We start from the raw sequence: 21,508 nt of genomic DNA, 5'->3' as shown, positions 1-21,508 counted from the left end.
TCATTTACTTAGTGTTTTGCAATCCTTAATGTGCACAGCTGGCAGCTGAATGCAGGTTTGATACTAACAGTTTAGACATCTTTAGATGTAGCAGATGGAAAATTTTACACAAATAAAGTAGGAGAAAGTGTGCAATTAGGTTTTTATCTGCAGTTACATGATGCATCCTCTGTTTTAGTTTAGAACATCACCTTAGTGGGTGGTCACGATCTTTCCTTGTATCCAGGCCCTACCTTCTTGACACCACATTTGATGTTGGCTAAATGCCCAAGTACCAAACTTTTGTTTTTGTTGAGTGTGAATGAAATACGGAATGCAACAATCAGCAAAGCAAAAGACATACCATCAGTGAGATTGTAACAGTCCAGTACATTATGGCTACATTCCTTGCTAGTTAAGTCACTATGGTAAAATCCTTGGCAGGATTTTTTTCAATAGTTTATTCATGATGTTCATTATTATGAGTTGTAAAGAGTATGAGAATTTCATTTTTAAAATGTCTTATGGAATGTATCACTTTCTTAGATCTTGTAGACATGCTGTGGAAACCATAACATAAAATATGAGTTACTTACAATAACTAATTTTAATCCCATCTGCTAAGTATGACAACATTAGCATTTCCACTTAATTAAAAACACCCTTAAAGCAGCAATGTTTTAATCACTCCATTTTATTTACTCTCCTCCGGTGTCACTTATAATTGTAACTTTTTATTTTTTAATAATGAGGGATTTTTTTTTCTCCTTGCATCACACAAAAAAGTGCTGTCGATAATTAGCAGTCTTCTGTTATTAGTAGACTCAGGTGTCACAACTGTGTCTCATCCTCATTACAGTAAAAAATTTCACCTATCAGATTCATTATTGCTAGATAATGCGACTGAGAGCCTTTGCAGGCCCTCCAGAAAAGTAATTCAGCCAAGCAAAATTATCAGCTAATTATATTTAGAATCAAAAGCCCAACAACTATTTGCAGATAAATTGTATGAATTGAAGTGAATAGATCTGAATATTAAGATTCATAGATTTAGCAGATGATTTGTTAATTGGAATAAAAAGGTCATTTGCTAGTCATTTTAACAATAGATCAATTGGAACCCTATTTATTATTTAACTGGTAGTGCATAAGAATTGAAATGGTGAATAATTGTATTATTGTCATGAGATGATCATTTTCTTCAAAATAGCAAAACATGAGAAACTTATGGCAGTGAGGTTTATAAATTTCTTTAAAAATATTATGGCCTATTTAATGTATTTTAAAACATAGTTCTGATCTAAATAATCTGTATAATAAGGCTCAGTATTTAACAAGTCAAAATTATACCAAAAGTGGTGGCTGGCTTTTTTTTTTTTTTCTTGATGAATTAGAAATATAATCACAAATAAGATAATTTGCAAATAAAAGTCGAAATCCAAAATTTGTCATTTTCTTCTTCCTAAATCAAATAATGCCATTCCTATCTCACTGTATTTTAATTAGCAGAGGTTTTTTGGAAGTGGCATGGTACATGCTCATACGATGACTCAAAATGTAACTTGGCCTGCAGTTTTCTTTCGGGGAACAGAACACTCTAATTCAAATCCATTATTAAAAAGCAGATAACATGTGCACTTTTCTGAAATGTCTGTGACTTCACTCTTTTGATTTTATGTAATTATAAGAGAATGTTCATATGTATTTACTTTTCGATTGGCACAGCATTTTAAAACTGAGTGTCTTCAGAAAAGTGCGTATTTTCTTTTAGTTCATAAAGAATATCACTGGTTTATGTGCTCAGAACTTTAGTGAATGTTTTATAATACGGTCACAGTGCAGTTTATAGCTGTGCTTGGGATAAGAATTTCTATGCATACCCTATGTATGCAGAGGAAAAAAATATTAGGTATTTATTAAATTTTGAGATTTCGAGATTAGTTTAGATTTTGAGATTAATAATTGGTAACTAGATCCCGTGCCTTTTCACTGTGTTATCTTGTATAACTTCTATCAGTTCTCAAGCAAAACTTTGAACTCAGTATTTTTCCAAAGTTTGCAGCTCAAAGTAAATACTTTTCATTTAAACTAATTTCAGTCAACATAATAAAATAGGGAAAACATCACCCACTTAAAAACAGCTTAAATTGCATGTGCTTTGTCACTGTAAACAAAGAAGGTAAACATTGACATAACTTCAAATTATTCTTGGGTTGAAAAAAATCTGCAGTTCAAAATAAAATTCCGCCTTTGGTCAACATTTTGGATGCAATTCAAAGTTTCTCATAAAATAAACATATTTTAAAGAGTGCTTTGAATTTCACTGTGTAATTTCTAGCCAACAGAAATTACAGTGGTATCTTTAAGGTTTATTATATGTCAGATCAATAGCCATTATGCAGGGCTAACAACCTTCCAGATGCAATTCCTTCCCAATACTTAACCCTTACTACTATGACATGAAAACAAACAAACAAACAAACTTCCCATAGGTGTCCCTTGGGGAAATCCTCTCGCAAAGTGAAACTTTCTTGTTTATTATTTGTTTAATAATAAAAGTATTTTTGGCTGATAAAGTGGAAAATAAGCTGAATTTTTGGGAGGAAAGCTAAATGTTCATTAAGGTAACCTTCGTGAGAATTTTCAGTAAAAGGGTTGGAATAGTTTTGCATTCTGCAAAATCACAAATTATTTTGAAGCATGAGCTTAAAATGAGAATGCCCCATCACAACAGATTGTAAATTTTTTTCTGATGCTTTTAAAAGTGCCTCGATCATTTCTGCGACTAGAATGTTAAAGTTAAGTATTTGCTATTTTATTTAAACATTTTTGAAAAATGAACATTCTGGGGCTTTGCAGCATTATTAAGAAAAGCTGTCCATACTTTACCATGTTGTTACATGTGTTTATCTGCTGATTATAAAATGTGTTAAACAGTATTTTAAAAACAACAAAAAAAATGCAGAGCTGCGCTTTGATTAATTCAGTGAACAAAACATATGCTGCTGGTTCTGTTCTATGAAATTCATATATGATCAATAAAATCTTTTAAAAGAGCAACTCTGGCTGTAAGGCTTGTACTGCCGACCATGTTTTTCGTCCCAGTTAACTCAGGGCTCAATACTGTTAACTTAAGCAAACAAAACCACTTTCTGGCTATGATAGCAATAATGTCTTTTTAATATTTTTTTTTATCTTCTTTCTAAAATTCCTTTAGGCTGGAAGCTGTCTATTGTGGTTGTTACCCACTTTGTCCCAAAGATTTGGTTTATCCCGAAATATTTCCAGGTAGCTGCTTTAATGTAATTTTCATCTTTGTTGAGATTTAATACATGATTCATGCTAAATTAGAAAGTTTGAAAATAAACTTAGGCAGGAGCAATTGTTTATTTGGCAAGTCAACATGTTAGTGTTAAGGAAAATTTTATGTGTTTTAATACATTAGAGTAAGCTTATATTTACCATCTGTTCTTTTAAGATAACAAAAAAGCAAGTTTTCAAATAGCATTCTTCATTGTTAGCATACACATCCCATAATGATGGATTTTTATAAGCAGGTCAGTGTTGCTGCAATTGCTTGCAGATTTTTTTTAATGATATACACAGAGAAAAATCAAGGACTGGAAGTCACACCAAATTATTTAAACAATTGACTAGTTAATAATATGCAACTGTTGTTACAGGGTACATACGGCTATAGTACCAGTTCTTTGAAAAAAATTCTCATCACTAAATATATCACATATGCATTGTGTTACATTAGAATAATGTATTTTAATCACCCAAAGGAGATGTCTAAACAGCACAACTACACAGTCTTATTTAGCATTAAACATCCTTGTGAGCTGAGGTAACCTTATAAAATCATGCTTAAATAATGTAAAACACGAGGCAGCACAGAGCAATATGCATTTTTAATTAGTAAAGTGACTAATATCGAGTGTGTGCTTTGAGGTTTTTGTTTCATTAAAAATGTATCTGTTTTTCCTGCAGCTGAATATCTGTATTCTACACCTGAACAGCTTTCAAAAAGGCTCCAGAATTTCTGCAAGAGACCAGATATTATAAGAAAACATCTTTATAAGGTAGATATTGAGGCGAGATTTACGTGGTATAAATGCCATATTGAAGTACAAAGAAAAATCTTTAAAAAAAACATTTAATTAACATACTAATGTTTAAAGGAAACATGCTAGGGAGGGATATTAGTTGTTACACTAACAAGGATTAATTAAACTGGATGCCAGTTGTATTAACCTAGGTCTTATGAAATACGTGCACTTAATGCATGGTACATGCTTTTTTTTTAATTTATTGTTTTCTAAGATGACTGTCCTTTACATTTAGCCCCAAGAGGCTTATAAAAATGAACCTAGATTAATGTAACTCATTAGTTTAAAAGGAAGTAAAGGAAAGATTCCACAATTATACTAATGAGGATAAGCCTTTCTTCCCATCATAATGAAATCTTCAGGCCTCAAAAATTCAGGTGAATGACATCCGTGAAGTTTGGTGTTCATTTTTTAACTACTTTGAAGATGATCTTCAGGAATCAAATGCTTCCCTTGTCCAGTTTAATAAAATGACCGAAAAATCCTCAGTTTGTTTGGATTGAGACAGCCAGTCTCCTCTCTGAATGGCAAAGGCAAGAGGAGAATAGTTTAAATAGCATCATCAGGCAGTCCCCTCATTCATTATCTTTTTTTTCCCTTGTTTGAATCAAGAATTTTACATTGTTGAAATCACAACACAAAGAGGCCCTGCTTAAAGTCTAAGTAATTGAACTGGGATAAATCTGCTTTACGACTTTGGAAGGTGGCTCTAGGCCATGAGTAATATACCTTGTTATATTCTTTGAATGTAGCGTCTTCATTTTACATAAATTCAGTACAGTTTACAATCTAGCAGTTTTATAATCCAGTATATTTTAATTTTCCTGTGTTAATGTATAACCTTCCTCCATGAAATACAGTTTGCTGGCCTTTTTTTCTCCCCTTTCCCTTTTCATGGCCTAAAATACATATTTACATAGCGATACATCAAAACAGGACTTTGTTTCTGCAGGAAACAGTTAAACTTCAAGAAAACGGGAGAGAACCAAAAATGCAATTTAACACCCAATTTCAAGCTCATTATCTTTCATTGTCTATTAACTTGGCAATGGTTCAGAAGGTAGCTCATAATAGTTTAAAATGCTGACTGAACAGTTCCGGGCTCCAGTATTAGTCCTTGAGTCAATACGATTGTACGTATACAGGGGAAGCTTCACAGACAAAACAGCCTTCCAAGCTTTACATCCAGATTTCCTCGTTTGGGAAGTTCACTAGTGCTCTGGTTTGTATAAAATGTGAATCGAGTCGTTTTCCACGTGACAGGCTATGGAAAGGTACAGACGATGGAAATCGGAGAAACAGAATAAGTATCTATGCAAATGGCTTCATTTTCTGTATATGACACAAGGATCTTGTCAGTGAGCTCACCATCAAGTCACTGATTCTGTTCTTCCCTCCTGGTGAATTTTTGGGGTAGTTTGGTTTGTTTTTCAGTTTTATTGAGACATAACTGGCAGCACTGTGTCAGCTTACAACGTACAGAATAATGACTTGACTTGTCCACATACTGTGGACTGGTTACCAATATCAGCTTAATTACCATCCGTCATCTCATATAGATACAAAAAAGAAAGAAAGAGAAAGAAAGAAAGAAAGAAAGAAAGAAAGAAAGAAAGAAAGAAAGAAAGAAAGAAAGAGAAAGAGAAAGAAAAAGAAAGAAAGAAAGAAAGAAAGAAAGAAGAAAGAAGGAAAGAAAGAAAAAGAAAGAAAGAAAGAAAGAAAGAAAGAAAGAAAGAAAGAAAGAAAAGAAAAGAAAGAGAAACTAAGAAAGAAAGAAAGAAAATGTTTTTTCCTTGCAGTGGAACTGGTGAGGTATTCATAATGATATTTCCACTATCCAAATTTATCAGTTTTTAACTTTGCTTCAGGTTAGGCCTCCTCATCTCTGTTAGTGTTCGTGGACAAGTTTTTAACCATTTCAGAAGTTACTGCAACAAGTTGCCTTGAGTCACAAAAGAAAACAGACCTCTGGTTGAAATATTTTAATGCAGCTACTTCATAACATGGCTGTAATTATTTATTTGACAAACAACTTTTGGAAAAACTCTGAAACAATGTCAGCTTAGTGGTAATGCTGTCACTGTATCAAATTATGCCTCATACCCCTTAAAAGATAACCTATGCCTTAAATGTTATTTCATACTACTACTTTTCACACATGTGTTTGGTCTGTACATCTTAAAGTGCTCCATCTCAAAGTTTTATAAATTAGAATTTTATGCATAAGCATTTATAAGAATTCATATGCATGATTCTGTTTTATGTATTTTTCTACTGTGGATTTTTTTTCTATAAATCTGTTACACACTCTCAGATGTGTCCTCATATATAGATCATGATAATACTGTATCTAAATATTAGTCTTAAAATTAATGAATTAGTCCAAAAATTATAAGTAATCTAGCTTTAGGAAGCATTCGTCCAGAGAAACTGATGACAACCATAGGAAGAGCCACAGGGTTATTGTAATATGGTTATTGTAATAGGATTTAGAGCCAAAACAGAAAGAGAATGCCTTCTAAAACTTTGTAAATAAGGCATAATAAGCTATGGTATTTTTCCACCTTATGTTTTATAAATATACACATTTTCAGGTAACATTTGCCTTCACTAAATACAAGAGAACTAACCCCCACCCCCACCCTAAAGCAGTATTTTCCTCACTTTTCTTATGCAATGGAAGAGTCCTTTGTGTGTACTGTTAACGAGAATGTTGGGGGTTTTTTTTAGACTTATTCCATTGGACAGTGCTGTTTTGCTTTTATAAAACATATGCTTCTAAGATCTAAAAGGATAGAATGTCACTGAATTCTTTAATTTGCTCCTTTTACATTTTTACACCTTACTCTCTTTTTTTGTCAAAAGTTTACATTTTAAAATCATCTCAACTGCTTTTCACATAGGGTTCACTTTAGGATAGGATTTTTCATATGGATTCACACTTAGAAATTTAATGACTAGAATAAGGCTACTAACACTTGGCTTTCTTCTCACATGAGACATTATACTTTCAATATGAGTGAGAGTTTGGGGCTATAACTTGAAGCAGGATTGGAAACAGAATGCTAGTAACTGAAAAGCAGAAACAGAATTGGATACTTTTTTTTTTTCTTAAAGTGACTCTTTCTACTACAGAACACTGTTGCCCATGACTTCTCACCTGAAAAGGTTTCACATTTGAAATGTTTAAATTCCTCACATGCATGCAAGTATGTTTTCCCTCTCTCTCTCTCTCCATCTCTCTCTCTCTCTCTCTCTCTCCCACACACACACATTTTTTAAGATCTTTCGTAAGAGAAATCCAGTGCATGCAGAAATTAAATGTTTCTTAATCATTTTAAAAAAATTAGAAACCCTTTCCTTAATTTAAAAAAAATCTAACGATTTCTTTCAAAAGTTTTCATCGAAGTTTAGTCACTGACTACAGCTTTCTCGTACTTTGAGGACACTTCCCTTTCTGAGTAGGTCAGACATACTGGCCACATACTTGTCACAACAGATCCAAAACAAGGTTTCATTTCATCCACGACAGGGAGCTTTCTGCGACTCCCAAACCTAACTTGAACACACGATTCTAGAAGTAACCATAAAATAATTAGCCACGGAATGACTTCTTACACTAACAGTACTTTTTCCCTTTTCCAGCCCACGTAAGTCCAACACCATGAAGTTGTCTTTTTGCTTCATTTTTACTATGGAAATTTACTTACTCAGAATTCCCAACAACTTTTTGAGAGTACCTGAGATTTCTGTAAACTTCTCATTGTTCTTGGTTAAAATGTTTTAGAGGAAAAAAAATGATGGACGTGATCTTGTTACCAGCACTGAAGAGAGCACAGGGCGCAAACGGGGCACTTGTATAAAGTGAATACCGCCCAGACTAATGGGATAGACCTTCATTCCCGTCCTATTCCATTTACTTTTATTTACAAATCGAGCAATATTTTGTGTTGAGAGAGAGAGAGAGAGAGAGAGAGAGAGAGATGCATTCGCTCTTGTGCTTCTGAGAGACCTGTAGTTTCTTAAGATTTTTCAGATGATAAGTGCTGATTTTTTTTCTGCTCTCCTCTTCAAGTTCCTCAACATTCTAGAAACCTTCATAACCTGCTCTTAATTGGAGGACAGAAGAATTTTCAGATTTCTGCCTCAAAATGATTCCAAACAATGATTAAGCCTACAGTTCAGATCCAGTGCCCAGAAAAGCCATTTGTGGTTGTCTTAATTATATCAGGCTCTATCTCCCCGAACCACAGCCAAGCCACTTTGTTTCCTACGTGAGGCTGGTCACTTTTTAGTCCCCTTTTAATTTGAGCTTATACTCTAGATGTCAAGAAGGTGTTGCTCACTTGTATTAACACCCCTCCAACGTCATGACTTTTTTCCTTAAAAACGAAAACTTGAAAGCTTGTGACATTTTTTAGAACTTCTAGAAATCTCTCAACTGCACCAGCACAATTTAAGGCAGCTTCTTTCCCTGTCTCCCTCCTCCTTGGTCTTCTCCCCCTTCACTTCCTTCTGCAATTTTATTTGGTTTGGCTTTCCTTTGATTTATCTAAGCAAAACAAAAGCAAAACAACCTTTAGCACAATGGATATACTTTGGATGATCAAGATCATCCAAGTTAGAGGCTTTGGCGTCTTGTCCTCCTCTGCTACTCATTTGCAGCCTGGCTCTAGGTGAACTTCCAAACCTCTCTATATGATTCATCTGTCAACCCGGAGGAATTTCCCTCCCCCCCTAAATTCTTAATAGCATTTCCCCCCCGAGGTACTGCTATAATGAAATAATAAATATAAACCTGTTGGTAATCTCGAAGCGCTTTCTACATTTCACGTAACAGTAAAGGCATTTCTCTGGTGCCTTAACCACTTAAAAGTAAAATTCGCATCAGCCAAAACATGGGTTAAGAGTGTTGTGTATCTTGTGTTTATGAAAGTGAAAAGTTGGATGATAAACTCGGAATAGCCGCCGCCCAATGACATAAACCAGGGAATATGTGTGCAGTGGAAGGCCCCCATTTGCGAAAAATCGGGAGCCTTCCCCCACGGTGGAGAATACAGTTCCACTTTACACCAATCAGAAACTGGGATTTCCCGGGTTGATGAAACTCGAGAACCATTTACTTGGTGGCTTTTTGAAACCTAATTGACGTAAGTTATGCAAATTTGCAATATGAATTTTGAGCGTGCTTTAGTCTTTGGGTTGTTAATGCTCCTTCCTTGCTTTCTCTTCTCTCCCTCCCCTCACACAGGGTGAAACGACTCCTTTCTCCTGGGCAGCCCTACATGGGAAATTCAGGTCTCTGCTTACAACAGAACCTAGGGAAGATTTGTGACAGATGGGGCTAAGTCACAAACTTGCAGCCTAAGGCGGAATCTGTAGAACTTTCCAGAGTGTGCCCATATTTACCTGATCAGAGAGAAAAGAAAATCTGCAGAGGAAGCTGAGCCTGGCTGCTTGTCATAGCTGACACAGAGCCATCTGCCACAAACCTGTGGCGGCTTCAGATCTCCCATCCCTGCCACCACCCCAACTCAAATTAAATACAGATTCCCAGAGACGTTATGATGGTTACACATGTCCTCGGCATCACATGGAGGAGACTGTTCAAAAAAAAAAAAATATGTGGCCTGTTGTATAACCGCACTCATGTATCCCATATGTGGTGCCACATTGAATTTCCGGTTGAATCCGTTTTTATCCTTTGTACTGGATGACATGGTGCCTGAATTCTTTCTTTCTGCCGACGCGATGGCAGCCAAACTGCAGCTTCAAAAGCTCGCGCTTGGCTGGGTTTCTGCCCAGGTTGCCAGGTTGTCGTGGAGCCTCCTGGTGTCCTCGCTGGGCCGGGGCGTGAGCGGGGGCCGGGGGGCTGGAGCACGGTCATCCCAGCGAAGGGACGATGCTCCGGCACCAGGGGGCTGTAAGTGAGGGTCTTGATAAGGGGTCCGGCAGGTAGTCCCATGACTCACTGAGTCACACTGGCATCTCACTGATTTAAAGTTTCGAGATAAACAGCTGTCATTCGGACAAGCATGGGAAACACACTCAGTGGGGCCACCTCGCCCAGAAAATGAACACTGAGATACTTGCTTTAATTTTTTATTTTTATTTCTTTCCTCCCCCCCCCCCACCCCCGGGGGTAAAAAAACCAGAGAAATCAAAATACCTCTACCAAAGCAATGATTTTGATATAAAGGTTCCCTCAAAAAAATTTGCATCCAGCTACAAATATAATCTTTTCAAGATAAATCACTTGTGATTCCAATAGTCAAGCTGCTGTATTTGTTGATATAAAGATGTTTTTGGAACGGCTAGATTGTAAAATAAATTTTTAATAAAGTGCCGACTGCAATTTTTAATTAGCATATCTCATTTATGTGGAAGAGTGTACATGTCTCTGTATGTTTCTCACCGAACGCTCTCTCCTTGTGTCAGAGACAGCGAATACAATTGTCTCTTTTCCGGATGTACGAGGATCTGTTTTGCAAATGTTTGTAAGATATTATGACATTTCCAAGATTTTCTTTGCATTCTGGAAAGCAGGAGGTAAACATTTGTAGTCATTAAGGTAAAGTCTGTTGATAAACCATCTTCTGTTTACTGACAGGTAAATTGTAACTTTCCTAGCTTTTGAAAGGAATAACTTTTATACACTGCGGAGAGTGAGGAACAGCCAGGGAGAGGAGGGAAGACAGGGGCCAAGCACGGCCTTCTGGCTTCCAGAAGGACTGAGTGGTCTAGCAGGCATCCTAGATAGAGCAGGCAATGACTCAGAAGTCCAGTGGGGGCCCATTTGACAGGCGGCAAAATCGTCAGCAGGAAACAGATCGAGGTCAGGGAGCCAGATGGAGGCCTCAGGATAGAGGCAGTCCTGCAGGTCAAAGAAAGGAGGAATTCAGAATCCATCGGGCCTGGGAATTTAAAAGCAGGAAGAATAAGAAGCAGAAATAACAAGCCCTATCTTTGCAGATAGTCCTCTCCGTAAGCAGCGTGAGATCCTTAACGTGTGGTGGGACATCACAGCACTGGCTTCGAGTCCTATCAGTTGTGGGGAAGTCACTGAACAGATTACCTCCTCACCCATAAAACAAAGGGCTCAGGGATCATTTCAGAAGTGCCTTCCAGTCTGAGACTGGGGAACCCGGAATCTCTCAGGTGAGCTCCTTTTGAGTGCACACGTGAAGATGTAAATATGCCTGAGAGGTTCTTAGACTCTTTGGCCAGGGTTTATCATCTAATGAGATGAACTAGACCAGTAAATTGGCCTCAGTCAGAAGAATGCCATGTCACAGTGATGTCTTCTCGAAATAATAATATAATCTCACAGCCAGGAAACGGTGTTTAGTTTACTGGGTTGTACTGTCCTGAAAATTATGGTCTCCCATTTTGTAGAAGACGTGGTTGAAAGTTACCTGTGTATGGAGGTTTTTTCCCCGTATGCCCATGAACTCAAGTCAGCTTTTGTCTTTAGCTGTATTCCTTCTAGAATAAAAATTTACATTAAAGGTGTCACTTCTTAAAAACTGCGCTGTCAGACTGGGTATTGGTGCACATAAACAATAAAGAGCTCCGTAAATGTGTAATTCTTAGCATTTGAAAACCTGAAGTGTGTGCGTGTCTGTGTGTTGTACGCTCCTCAAATCCATGATACGGTGGGATGGGATGTTATTAAGTTAACCCATGTTTCATTGAAGTCACAGGATAATTGCAAATACAAGCTGACTTTTTAATTCCTATTTCCCTTACTTTGAATAAAGAGATCGAACCCTCCCATTATTTCTTATTTTGAGTATGGCGGTTGAAGATTTTGATCTTTCTTTTTTTTTTAAACAGTCAGTTCTGTTGATTTTATCTTTTAAAATAAGTCACTAAGCCAATTTCAATTTTAATTGTTTTAAAAGTCTGCTCGTTATCAAGACCTTGGTACGGTGTCCGGAATGCTTGCCATGAACTCACCTAATCTGTGTTTCTGGCTAGGTGTTTCTGTAATAAATAGCAGGGCACCTAGCTCTTAATCTATTCACGTAAACCGTGTTGATCGGGCATGGGTCAGGAGACCTTTCTCAAAAAAAAACTCGTGATTTAATAAGCAGCCTTCAGATACGGCTAGGTTTCAATGCCCTGCTGTGGCTCTCAAGTCTGTAGACACGCCACATGAAGATGGCAGCAGAATCAGTAAGCCGATGGAAACTCGCAGCCGTGGAGGGCTGTACAGATTCATTTCAACACCTTGAAATGCATCTGGAAGCAAAGATTTCATTTTATGTTGAAGGTGTTAATTATATTTGATATTTTTAAAAGTAAAATCTGTTTTTGAGAAAGCATCTGCTACCCAGAAATATTATGAGCCACAATAAAATTTTCAGTTAAGTCTCAAGATACTTTCTGCGGGTGATAGAATCAGTTTTCAAACGATAGTCCATGCTGTCTCTTAACGTTGACATATCCTATGAGTGTCATTCTTCTATTGACTATTGACAGGTATCGCCCTAAGTGCCTTTCTGTTTCAGTGGTGAATTGGGTGGTCTTTGGTATCAGACTTGATGCTTAACAATGAAGAGGGTATATTATAAACCACTGACATGTTTTGTTTTAAAATCTGAATTGAGATATGGGACAACTAATGGCTTCTATATACCAGACCCTCCCTTCAGAGCTGTTCATTAAAATATGACTGGGAAAGTCTAAAAACACGCAAATAATTCTACATGCTGCTCAAAGCTATGTATATTGGTGATTAAGATATAACAACAACAACAAAAACCATGGGGGTTTACACCAAATTTACGATAAATGTTAAGTCAGAGAAGTGATAGTAGAAAGTATAGACATGTAACGGGCAGAGGCACATTCTCACAGTGGCTGCTGGCTTATTTCTAAAGTGGGGTCATCCTGCCCAAAGGCCATTTGTACTTTTTGAGTTTTCACATGTCTTACCTGTTATTATTGGATATGTCTTCTGATAAGAGCTATAAATACTTTGGTTAGTTTTCCTACTTTGCCTTCCTTAACATTCCTTGACTCTAGACTATTGATCTGGTCAGAAAACCATTTCCCTTCAGATGGTTGGAGAAACTGCCCTAACTGCCAGTTTTGCATGAGAAGACTTTCCCCTCAACCAGGAGCCCAGGACTTACCCTGAATCCTGAAACAAATCATACTTTGAAAACGGCTGACTTGATGATCCTTGGGTCCCTTTTTCCTGGGGCTGCTGACCACCACTTCTCATTAATTCCTATAACATTACAAACTCAACATGGAAAACCATAGTTCTGTAAACTCCCTTTTGAAAGATAATGAGAAGAAGATAAAGGGAGATGTTACATGAGCCAGTCTTGACATCTTGGAAAATTCAAGCTGTGTGGTGCAGCACAGAGCTGTCTGAGCTCCTAACCACACTCCCCGCCTCCCATACTGGTGCCCATTCCCTTTCCTCCTCAGCGACAGGGTCAGTTGCCCAACTCTGTCCTTCCTTGGAATCCATGAGAAGGAGCTTCTTCCCTCATGTTTTTGGAATTCCCTAGCTGCATAGGAGGTACGTATGACTTCAGGGACTGGGACCCTTGCTCACCCTACAGCCCGTTTTGCTACAGTGGAATTTGGGGTCAGTGTCTTCAGGGATCCTCCTATTATCATTACCTAAGTGATTCCCTCTTCTCTCTTGCAGCTCTATGGTTATGAGTTTCAACCCTAAGACAGGATCATAATTCTTCTCATAAACGGATAGAAGGAACTGATGATTCGTGGGAGATGATCTAAGAGGCTTTGTTTTACTCTCCTCAATTACTGCATTTAAACAGTGGACCTAAGGTGATGTGCTGGAAGCCACTTCTGGGAATGCTTGTGTGATACCTTTCTTTAAGAAGTTGAAATCCTTTATATTTAAAAATTTAATATTTCCATTATTTCCCCAATGAGAAAGCCAAGGGATCATATAATGGCACACTTAGGAGCCAGACTATGTTGTAGAAACAGAGACTTGTTGTGTAAGCCTCCCCCCCCCCCCCCCCATGGGGGATAATGTCCCCGTCACCCGTGTGTCTTTCAGGAAGCACCAAGGTCAGTGAGCATGACTGCTGGACCCCTAGGCAAGGGAGTGCTGAGGGTAGCAGGGGGATGCTTCACGACCCACATGGCTGGTCTTAAAAAGAGGCATGAGAGACCATGTCGTGAGGCCAATGTTTTAAGTGTCTGGATTATTACTATTATCGCACAGGCCTCAACAGCCACCATAGGCCTGCCACTCCCTGTGGTCTTTCCACTCAGCTGCCCTTATACCCGTAACTTTCCTGGCCCTCCTGGTCAGTATTTGTTTTTGAAACCTGTGGGGAGACTGAGGCCCTAACAAGAAGCCGAGTTGCCGTGGCTCCCGTGCCAGTAGAGGCAGGTCTAGAACAACCTCGGGCAGAAGGCTGTGGTCAGTCCAATTGGTCGAGACCACCATCCCTTAAAGGAGGAGAAGAGGCAAAGCTCTCTCTCCACCCTCTTCCCCTCTTTCCTCCTCCTGCCGCCCTTACCAGCAGAGGGAACGTGGATTAATCAGTTGCCAGGACCTGTCCATAGACTGGTTTTGTGTCACTCGTGGTCGCATTTGTATTCCAAGTGGCCACAAGGAGAAGAATGTACAAGAATCCATTCCCGGTACTGAAAATCTCAGACTGTGGCACATGCGAGCCTTCGGACAGCCGAACCTTCTCTGTGGCCTTTGATGGCATACGGCGGTGACGGTCCTCCTCCACGCATCGAAGGCTGACCCTTCCTGCGGCCCCCACGATCTCACCGGATGCAAAGGGCCGAGGACAGAGGGAGCAGGTGCATGGGCGGCAGGAGCACCTTTAATTGTGAGGCAAAGGGAGTGCTTCCTCTCATCCCAAATAGATAACCCAGAAATTACATCCTGAAACTTATTTCCCCGGAAAGAAAAGGAAGGGGAGGGATAACTGCAAAAGAAGATCCTTCTAATATGGTATTAGACTGTAATTCATAGGGAAATTTATGCCTGAGATATGAATTTCTGAAAATAGGGGTTTTTTTTTCAAAGGAAACACTGACACATCCTTAATTATAGAGTAATAAATACCAATGGTATATTATCTTCTGATATTTCCTTACACAGATCTCAAAGCATGCAGCTGTTTTTGAAAACTGATAATCAAGTACAATATCAGTGTATCACATCTTGTGCTTACAACACACCCTTCAACCAGACAACCTCACGGAGCCCGAAACAGTGAGTCCGGGGCTGCTCATAGCACAAGCCTAACTGAACCAATTAGCCTCGAATCGTAACGTTAAGAATCACAGTCGCACCGAGGTGCCTGTCCTTGCCAGGAAAAGGCAAAGCACATGCCAAGGAAAAAAGCCTCTGCTTCAGGATCATGGAGGCAGCTCTCAAAAGCCAGAATAACTCAATGATCAATCAGAAAAATCTAGAGCAGTAACTCCTTAAGTGAAGGATACATAAAAACTGTACAAAGCATTAATAGTGCATGGGGAGGTAGAACAGGATTTTATCAGAAAGTCTGAGGCTCTTAGAAAGCTCCATGGGCTGCTTCCAATCCAGGCAGCAAAAGACAGACAAACATGGTCAAAGAAAAGTACGTGGACAAATGCGGGGGGCAGGAGAGGAAATGAAGGTTACACAAGGCCAATGTGATTCAGAAGGAAAGGGAGGGAGGAAAGCCGAAGGAGCCAGCTGCAATTACTAAATGTTACATTAGCAAGAGCTGAAATTGAGAGGGGGAGGTCTGGGTATTTTACTAAGTGGATTAATGTCCTCTTCTTTGGGTGTCTGAAGTTGCAGATTTTAATTTATTTGGTGCAGGGTTTTATTGTGAAACTCTTAATGGGGTGGAGGGATAAACAGGGACAATTATAAACAGAGAGTAGGAAAGGGGAACATGAAATGGTGTTTTTTTTCTTTTCTTAATAAATTCAACTAAAATAAACACAGGGTTTGAAGCTATGGACAAAGGTAAATAGTCAACAAAATATTTATTTAGTTGACTGTGATAGCACTCAAAGGAGAATTAGAGGTACCAAAAAAAAAAAACCCAAGAGGACAAAACGCCCCCAGAAATGCGTCAAGCCAAGGATTTTCAGTGGCTTAGGGGCTCTCCTTTCTCCACCCGTTTAAAAAAATAAATCATAACTTCGGCATTTAGAAACCTAGTCATGAACATCATTTATTAATATAAACTTAATCCTGTGCTGTTCTTTGGTGGGTGGTAGAAACATGAACTAAACAACTGGCCTAAAACACGATTCTCTCAAATGCTGGGAAGCTATAAGGAAAGAGAAACTCCGGCTGTGTATGCTCTTTCACCTTCTTTATTTTACTGGAAGGATAAAGTCAAAAGGTGGGGAGGGCAGACCCAAAGCACAGAAGGCCTAGAAGAAGCTTGCAGGAGATTTTTAAAGTTTTCCTAATCGTGTACTAGGAGATGGGTTTGGGACCTAGTGTGATTTATATCCTTTTTTGACTCTGCTGAACTACTAACTACCACTTCTGGGGAAGGTAGGAAATAAGGAAGGTTCTGTGCCTTCTGCAACTGAAGAGACCAGGGCAAAAACTTAACCGTGTCCACACCCTGAGGGTAACTGCCCTGTGGCTGGCAACCAGTCCCCAAGAGTTCTGGGTTCAAGCATGTGAGGGGCCGATAACATTAGGAATCATTTAAACTGAAGGTATGGATCAGCAGGTATTTATTTGAGAATCACTGACATGCAGCTCTGGAGCTTGAGCGCAGAGAGCGTTATTTGGGGTGTGGGCAAATCACTTCTCTGGAACCACATGAAAAGACACTTTGAAAAGAATTGTAGAATGCTGGGGGGTGGGGGGTGAATGACCCTGATGAAAAATACGAATAAAAAAAATGGAAAAAATATCCTCTACAGAGCGGAAGATGTGTAAGATGACCGACCCAACAAGGTGGCCTTGTTGCCTTCCACCTGCTGCATCAATTCTATCAGTAAACAGATTCCCAACAAGGAGGCGAAGGTCCATGTCTAAAGGTGACCCAACAACCAGAGGGAAGAAACACAGAAGAGGACCTGGCGGTGGGACAGGGTGGCCCCCAGAGGTCACCTAACTGCAGGGTCAGAAAGGGGGGCGCAGAACTAGAGCTTTGTGATGTGAGTAGATGCTGGACTCAACACTTCTCCATGGATGGAGAAGGCCGGCTGTTGCGGGGTCACCGCCTGTTCTGTGATGCTCCTTGACAGCCAAGTCCTGGAACCACACACCTCTCCCCGTTTTCCCCTGGAGCTGCAGGGCCAAGGTGGGGACCTGTGCTCTCTGGTGCTGGCTGCCTCGTTCCCTGCCTTTCAGGCGGCTTGGCTCTTCCCCTGCATTTCCCAGGCTGTGATAACAGGCCAGGAAAAAAAAAAAAAAAGGAATCTACAAAACTGAAAAACAAAATGTGTGTGTGCGCGCGCGTCTGTGTGCGCGCGAGCGTAGGATTTCGGTGGAGATCGTGAATTGCAACACTCTAAGCACCAAATTCTGAGACTTAAAAAGTATGAGCAATGGGGTTTTGAGGAAGCAAGATGTGCTGGAGCAGAGTATTCATGGTCCTGGGGGGGGGTCCCCAGGAGCTGTGCAGCTGCGAGCCGGCCCCAGGCCCCGGGCCCCAGGCCCCGGGGGCGCGGCCGCCTGCACCTTCCCTTGGCACAGATGGGGGCCCCGTTCCCACCCTCGGCGTTGAGCGCCCCTCGGCCGCGGCCGCCAGCTGCCACACGGCAGGTGCACGCCCGGTCCCGGGCTGCGGGTCCCCGCCGCTCGCTCCCCGCGCTCCGTCGGGCCGCGGCCCGGCCTGCGCTCGCCCCCCGCCCGCCCCGGCCCCGGCCCCCGCCCCGGCCCCGAGCTCCGAGCCCCGCACCGCGCCCCGCCAGCGACCGGGCCGGAGGGCCACGCGGAGGTCACCGGGTCGCCGCCCAGCGCCCGCCCCCGCCCCCGCCCCCGCACCCACTCCAGCCCCCGCGCGCACCCTCGCCCCACCCCCACCCCTGCACCTGCACCTGCACCTGCACCTGCACCCTACCCCCACCCCCGCGGCCCCGCCCCGCCCCGCGGCTCGCACTCCCGCGCTGCCCCGCACACGCCCCGCGTGGCCCGCTGGCGCCCCTGCTCCCCCCTGCCCGCCCCGACCGGCACCCAACTGGCTTCCCCGGGTGGCCGGTCCGTCCCGGGGGGAGGGGGGCCCGTCTGTCCTCCGCGAGGACGCCCGGAGCCAGGACGGGGGGACTGATCGCCGCGCCCCCTCCCCTTGCGAACGGGAAGGTCGCCTGAAGCCAGAGCCCGAGGGGGAGCCGGCCGGCCGCGGGGTGCGCCCCAGCCCCCTGCGCCCCCTGGGACCCCGCCCGCTCCCCCTGCGCCCCCGCCCCCTGCGGCCCCTGCGCCCCTGGGACCCCGCCCGCTCCCCCTGCGCCCCCGCCCCCGGCGGCCCCTGCGCCCCTGGGACCCCGCCCGCTCCCCCTGCGCCTCCGCCCCCTGCAGCCCCTGCTCCCCCTACGCCCCCGCCCGCTCCCCCTGCGTCCCCCCTGCGTCCCCCCCCTGCGCACCCCCCCCTGCGCACCCCGCCCCGCCCCTTGCGCCTCCTGCGCCCCCGCCCCCGCGCCCCTCCCGCGGCCGCGCTGGGGGTCGAGGCGGAGCGGGGAGAGGACCTGGCCGGGGCCACGGAGCGGCGAGCGGAGGGGGCAGGAGAAGGGGCGCAAGCCCGGCTGGCCTGCACTCACCTGCTCGCTCACAGGAAGTTTCTGAGAAACTTGGCGGTCGGAGCCGGCGGCCGCCCTCCTCAGGAGCCTCCCCGCCCTGGGACTGTGCATCACTCGTGTCGATCAGGTGCACACATTAGACTCACGTGCATAAGGGAGGGACGTGCCCCTCGTCCCGGGCTTCGCCTATTCCAGGCGGGACGGCGTGTTTCCTGCCTGGTGCCCCCGACACACCACGTGCGCTAAGGGCCCCCCAGGACAGGAGCCCCTCACCTGGCGTGCTCGTGCCCCCCCCCCCCCCCGCTGCTGGAGATATTATTCGAGGTGCAGGCTTGCAAATATGGGGCGGGTGGGCCGGTTGTTTGGTTAAAATGTGAGAAAAGCAGCCCAGGGGTGCACCGAGGTCCCCGAGGTGGGCCTGCAGGAGCCTCCCCTTGAAAGGCTAAACACTAGCACGTGGGAAGTGCATGGAGAACACACTGTCTGTAAACAATGATAATCAGGGCCTTGGAAAAAAAAATCATAAAACTGATTGAAATATCTGATTCATTATTTATTCATCACAGCCTAACTTTGCAAATCCAGGAACAGTGTTTGAAAACCCAAGTGCCTCTATTTTGCACATCGACTCAGCAGATGGGTCTCCCTTTCAACATGTAGCGAGAGGGTTAAAGCTGTAATTTTTAGAAAAGTATCTCAGGAAATGACATTAAGATCTGATACATTTCCCTTTCTTTCTGGCAATAATCTGCCCCCCCCCCAAAGAAAAGATACACACTTATTGATATGATGATCATGTTTCTCATTATGAGTACAAGTGTCAGAACCATTCCTGTTTGTGCAAGTGTTTTTAAAGCTGCGAGGACACTTTCACTACCATGAAAGCTGACGAGCCAATGAAGGAGAACTTCTTTTAACTCCATAATAGCAGGTTACATAGTAAATGAACGCGGATGGTCAAATAACCAATTATGGTATAAATATCCGTTGTTTACAGAGAGGTGTTAAATGAGCCTTTGGAGTACAAAGGATTAGGCCCATCTCAGCTACCACTTGTTCTCCAACCTATTATGTCTTTCCTTAGGAAGGCCAGTGCCACTGTAGGTAATATGCACACAGAACATACTTCTCTATGTTGATTTTAGTTTGCTTTATTTCAATGCACACTGTTGTTTACTTTTTAAAATTTAAATAAATGTCAGCATTGTATAATTTCTATGTTAACAAAGCAGTGAGCAAAATCCCTTGTATGTTTATAAAATATTATTGTTTAATTCACATAGTTTAGAAATTCCAAATGTTGAGAATAGGAAGGAGGCCAAATACCATCTGTTTATAACTATGATGCATCGTAATATGTGTACTTTTAAAAGGAGTTTGGTCAATCATGCCACTATTTTATCTGCTCGGAATATGTTGAAGATTTAAAATGTAATTTACAGGATTACTTTTAGTGCGTTGCATCCAACTGTGAGTTGTAAAGGAATCCGTCTCTTCTGTTTTTCTCAAATTAATCATGTAACAGCCCCAATTAATGGGGGCTGTTAAGCGGGTCGCTTTTTGCTTAGCTCCAGAATTCTTCTAACTTTGGCTCCGTCCACCTTCTTGATGCTGATAAAAACTCCAAGGACAAATGAAACAAAACACTCCTAGCTGTGTCTTTCTGCCAGGAGATAGTCACTTAGAATGGGAGGCCGGGGATGGTAGCTAATAATTAGCTAACATCAGCCCTGAGAAATTACCTGTGAAATACCCTTTGGTTCTGGTTTGAAAAACAACACTTGACACTCCCTGTTCTAAAATAGTACGTTCTTGTCATGGGGACTTCGGATTTAACTTACCTTTTATTTCGAATGCATCTAATTGCATACCCTGTAACAAAGGGAGTACACTTACTTGCCATAGATGAGCAGGTTTGGAGGTTTTTTTAAAGTTACAAACTCAAGTTATCTAGTGAGAAATGTTCCCTTCCCTTACGAGCTAGAGAAACTCAGCAACTGAGCCTCCAGTGCAGGGCCGATGCTGTGTTGAAGGCCAGAGGTGGCTTCAGCGTCTTAGGCCATGAGGTCTCTTTCTCAAGGAGGAGGAACCAAAAACTCAGATGTCCTGATAAAGTTTGAAAATGTGATTAAAAACACGTATTAGCAGACGATGGTTGCTGGATTGATTCTTTTTGGCAAGGTAGCATCAGTAAAAAGCTACCCCTCGAAATGCTTTTATAGACAAACACGTGCAAAAATATGAAAACACACTCCCAAAGAGCTGGGCATGTTCTGGATGTTTTACTTCTCAGTTGAGTGTTCCACGGGTACTCTATAAAGTGGTTTCTCTGTGCATTTAATGATAAATGTTTTCTCAAACATTTTAGTTTTAGCAGCTTTAATCTAAAATTCTATCAACCAAGAATTTTACTTACATATAATCAAGAACGTTAAGAATACTTTAGCCCGGTAAGCAAACTGATCTATACATACATTTTTTTTTTTTACATTTGTCTAATTGTTGCATTTTAAAAGTCTATTTATTGTGTCTCTGGTCAGATTTTTTTTTTCTCTCCCAAATAATGAATCCACTGGGTCTTTATGTTAAAGAGATATACTCAGGCCTGTTTTCCTTGGAATTAAAAGAAGAAAATGCCAGACTCTTTTTTCTTAAGTAGTAGCTCAAGTGGACAGAGTAAAAGAGACAGTACAAAAAAG

The 21,508-nt window shown here is 41.8% G+C and overlaps 1 protein-coding gene and 1 long non-coding RNA gene across 42 annotated transcripts in view; one reads left to right on the top strand and one right to left on the bottom strand.

Moving 5' to 3' along the window:
• The window catches only part of GTDC1 (glycosyltransferase like domain containing 1), a 428,467-nt gene that overhangs the window by 376,901 nt on the left and 30,058 nt on the right, over positions 1-21,508 (top strand). For 18 of the 41 annotated variants that reach the window (XM_072757661.1, XM_072757667.1, XM_072757670.1 and 15 more), the window contains 3 exons: positions 3,197-3,267; positions 3,973-4,064; positions 9,343-11,694. In XM_072757661.1, the coding sequence (XP_072613762.1) occupies positions 3,197-3,267; positions 3,973-4,064; positions 9,343-9,426 (247 nt within the window). In that variant the 3' untranslated portion in view covers positions 9,427-11,694. Of the gene's footprint in view, positions 1-3,196; positions 3,268-3,972; positions 4,065-5,650; positions 5,899-9,342; positions 11,695-13,761; positions 15,188-15,210; positions 15,325-16,991; positions 17,515-21,508 lie in introns of those variants that run through there. The other 23 variants (XM_072757656.1, XM_072757658.1, XM_072757651.1 and 20 more) reach the window with 10 other exon arrangements.
• Positions 3,352-19,256, bottom strand: LOC140598982 (uncharacterized). The gene is made up of 2 exons (XR_012001514.1): positions 18,831-19,256; positions 3,352-10,965 (listed from the first exon to the last, which is right to left on the bottom strand). It is a non-coding gene; the product is annotated as an uncharacterized lncRNA (long non-coding RNA).

This window comes from Vulpes vulpes, chromosome 5 (assembly GCF_048418805.1).
Source record: "Vulpes vulpes isolate BD-2025 chromosome 5, VulVul3, whole genome shotgun sequence".
In the NCBI taxonomy this organism is placed as follows: domain Eukaryota; kingdom Metazoa; phylum Chordata; class Mammalia; order Carnivora; family Canidae; genus Vulpes; species Vulpes vulpes.
Note: the sequence above shows the minus strand (reverse complement) of the source record. Positions and strands in the feature narration are given on the sequence as shown.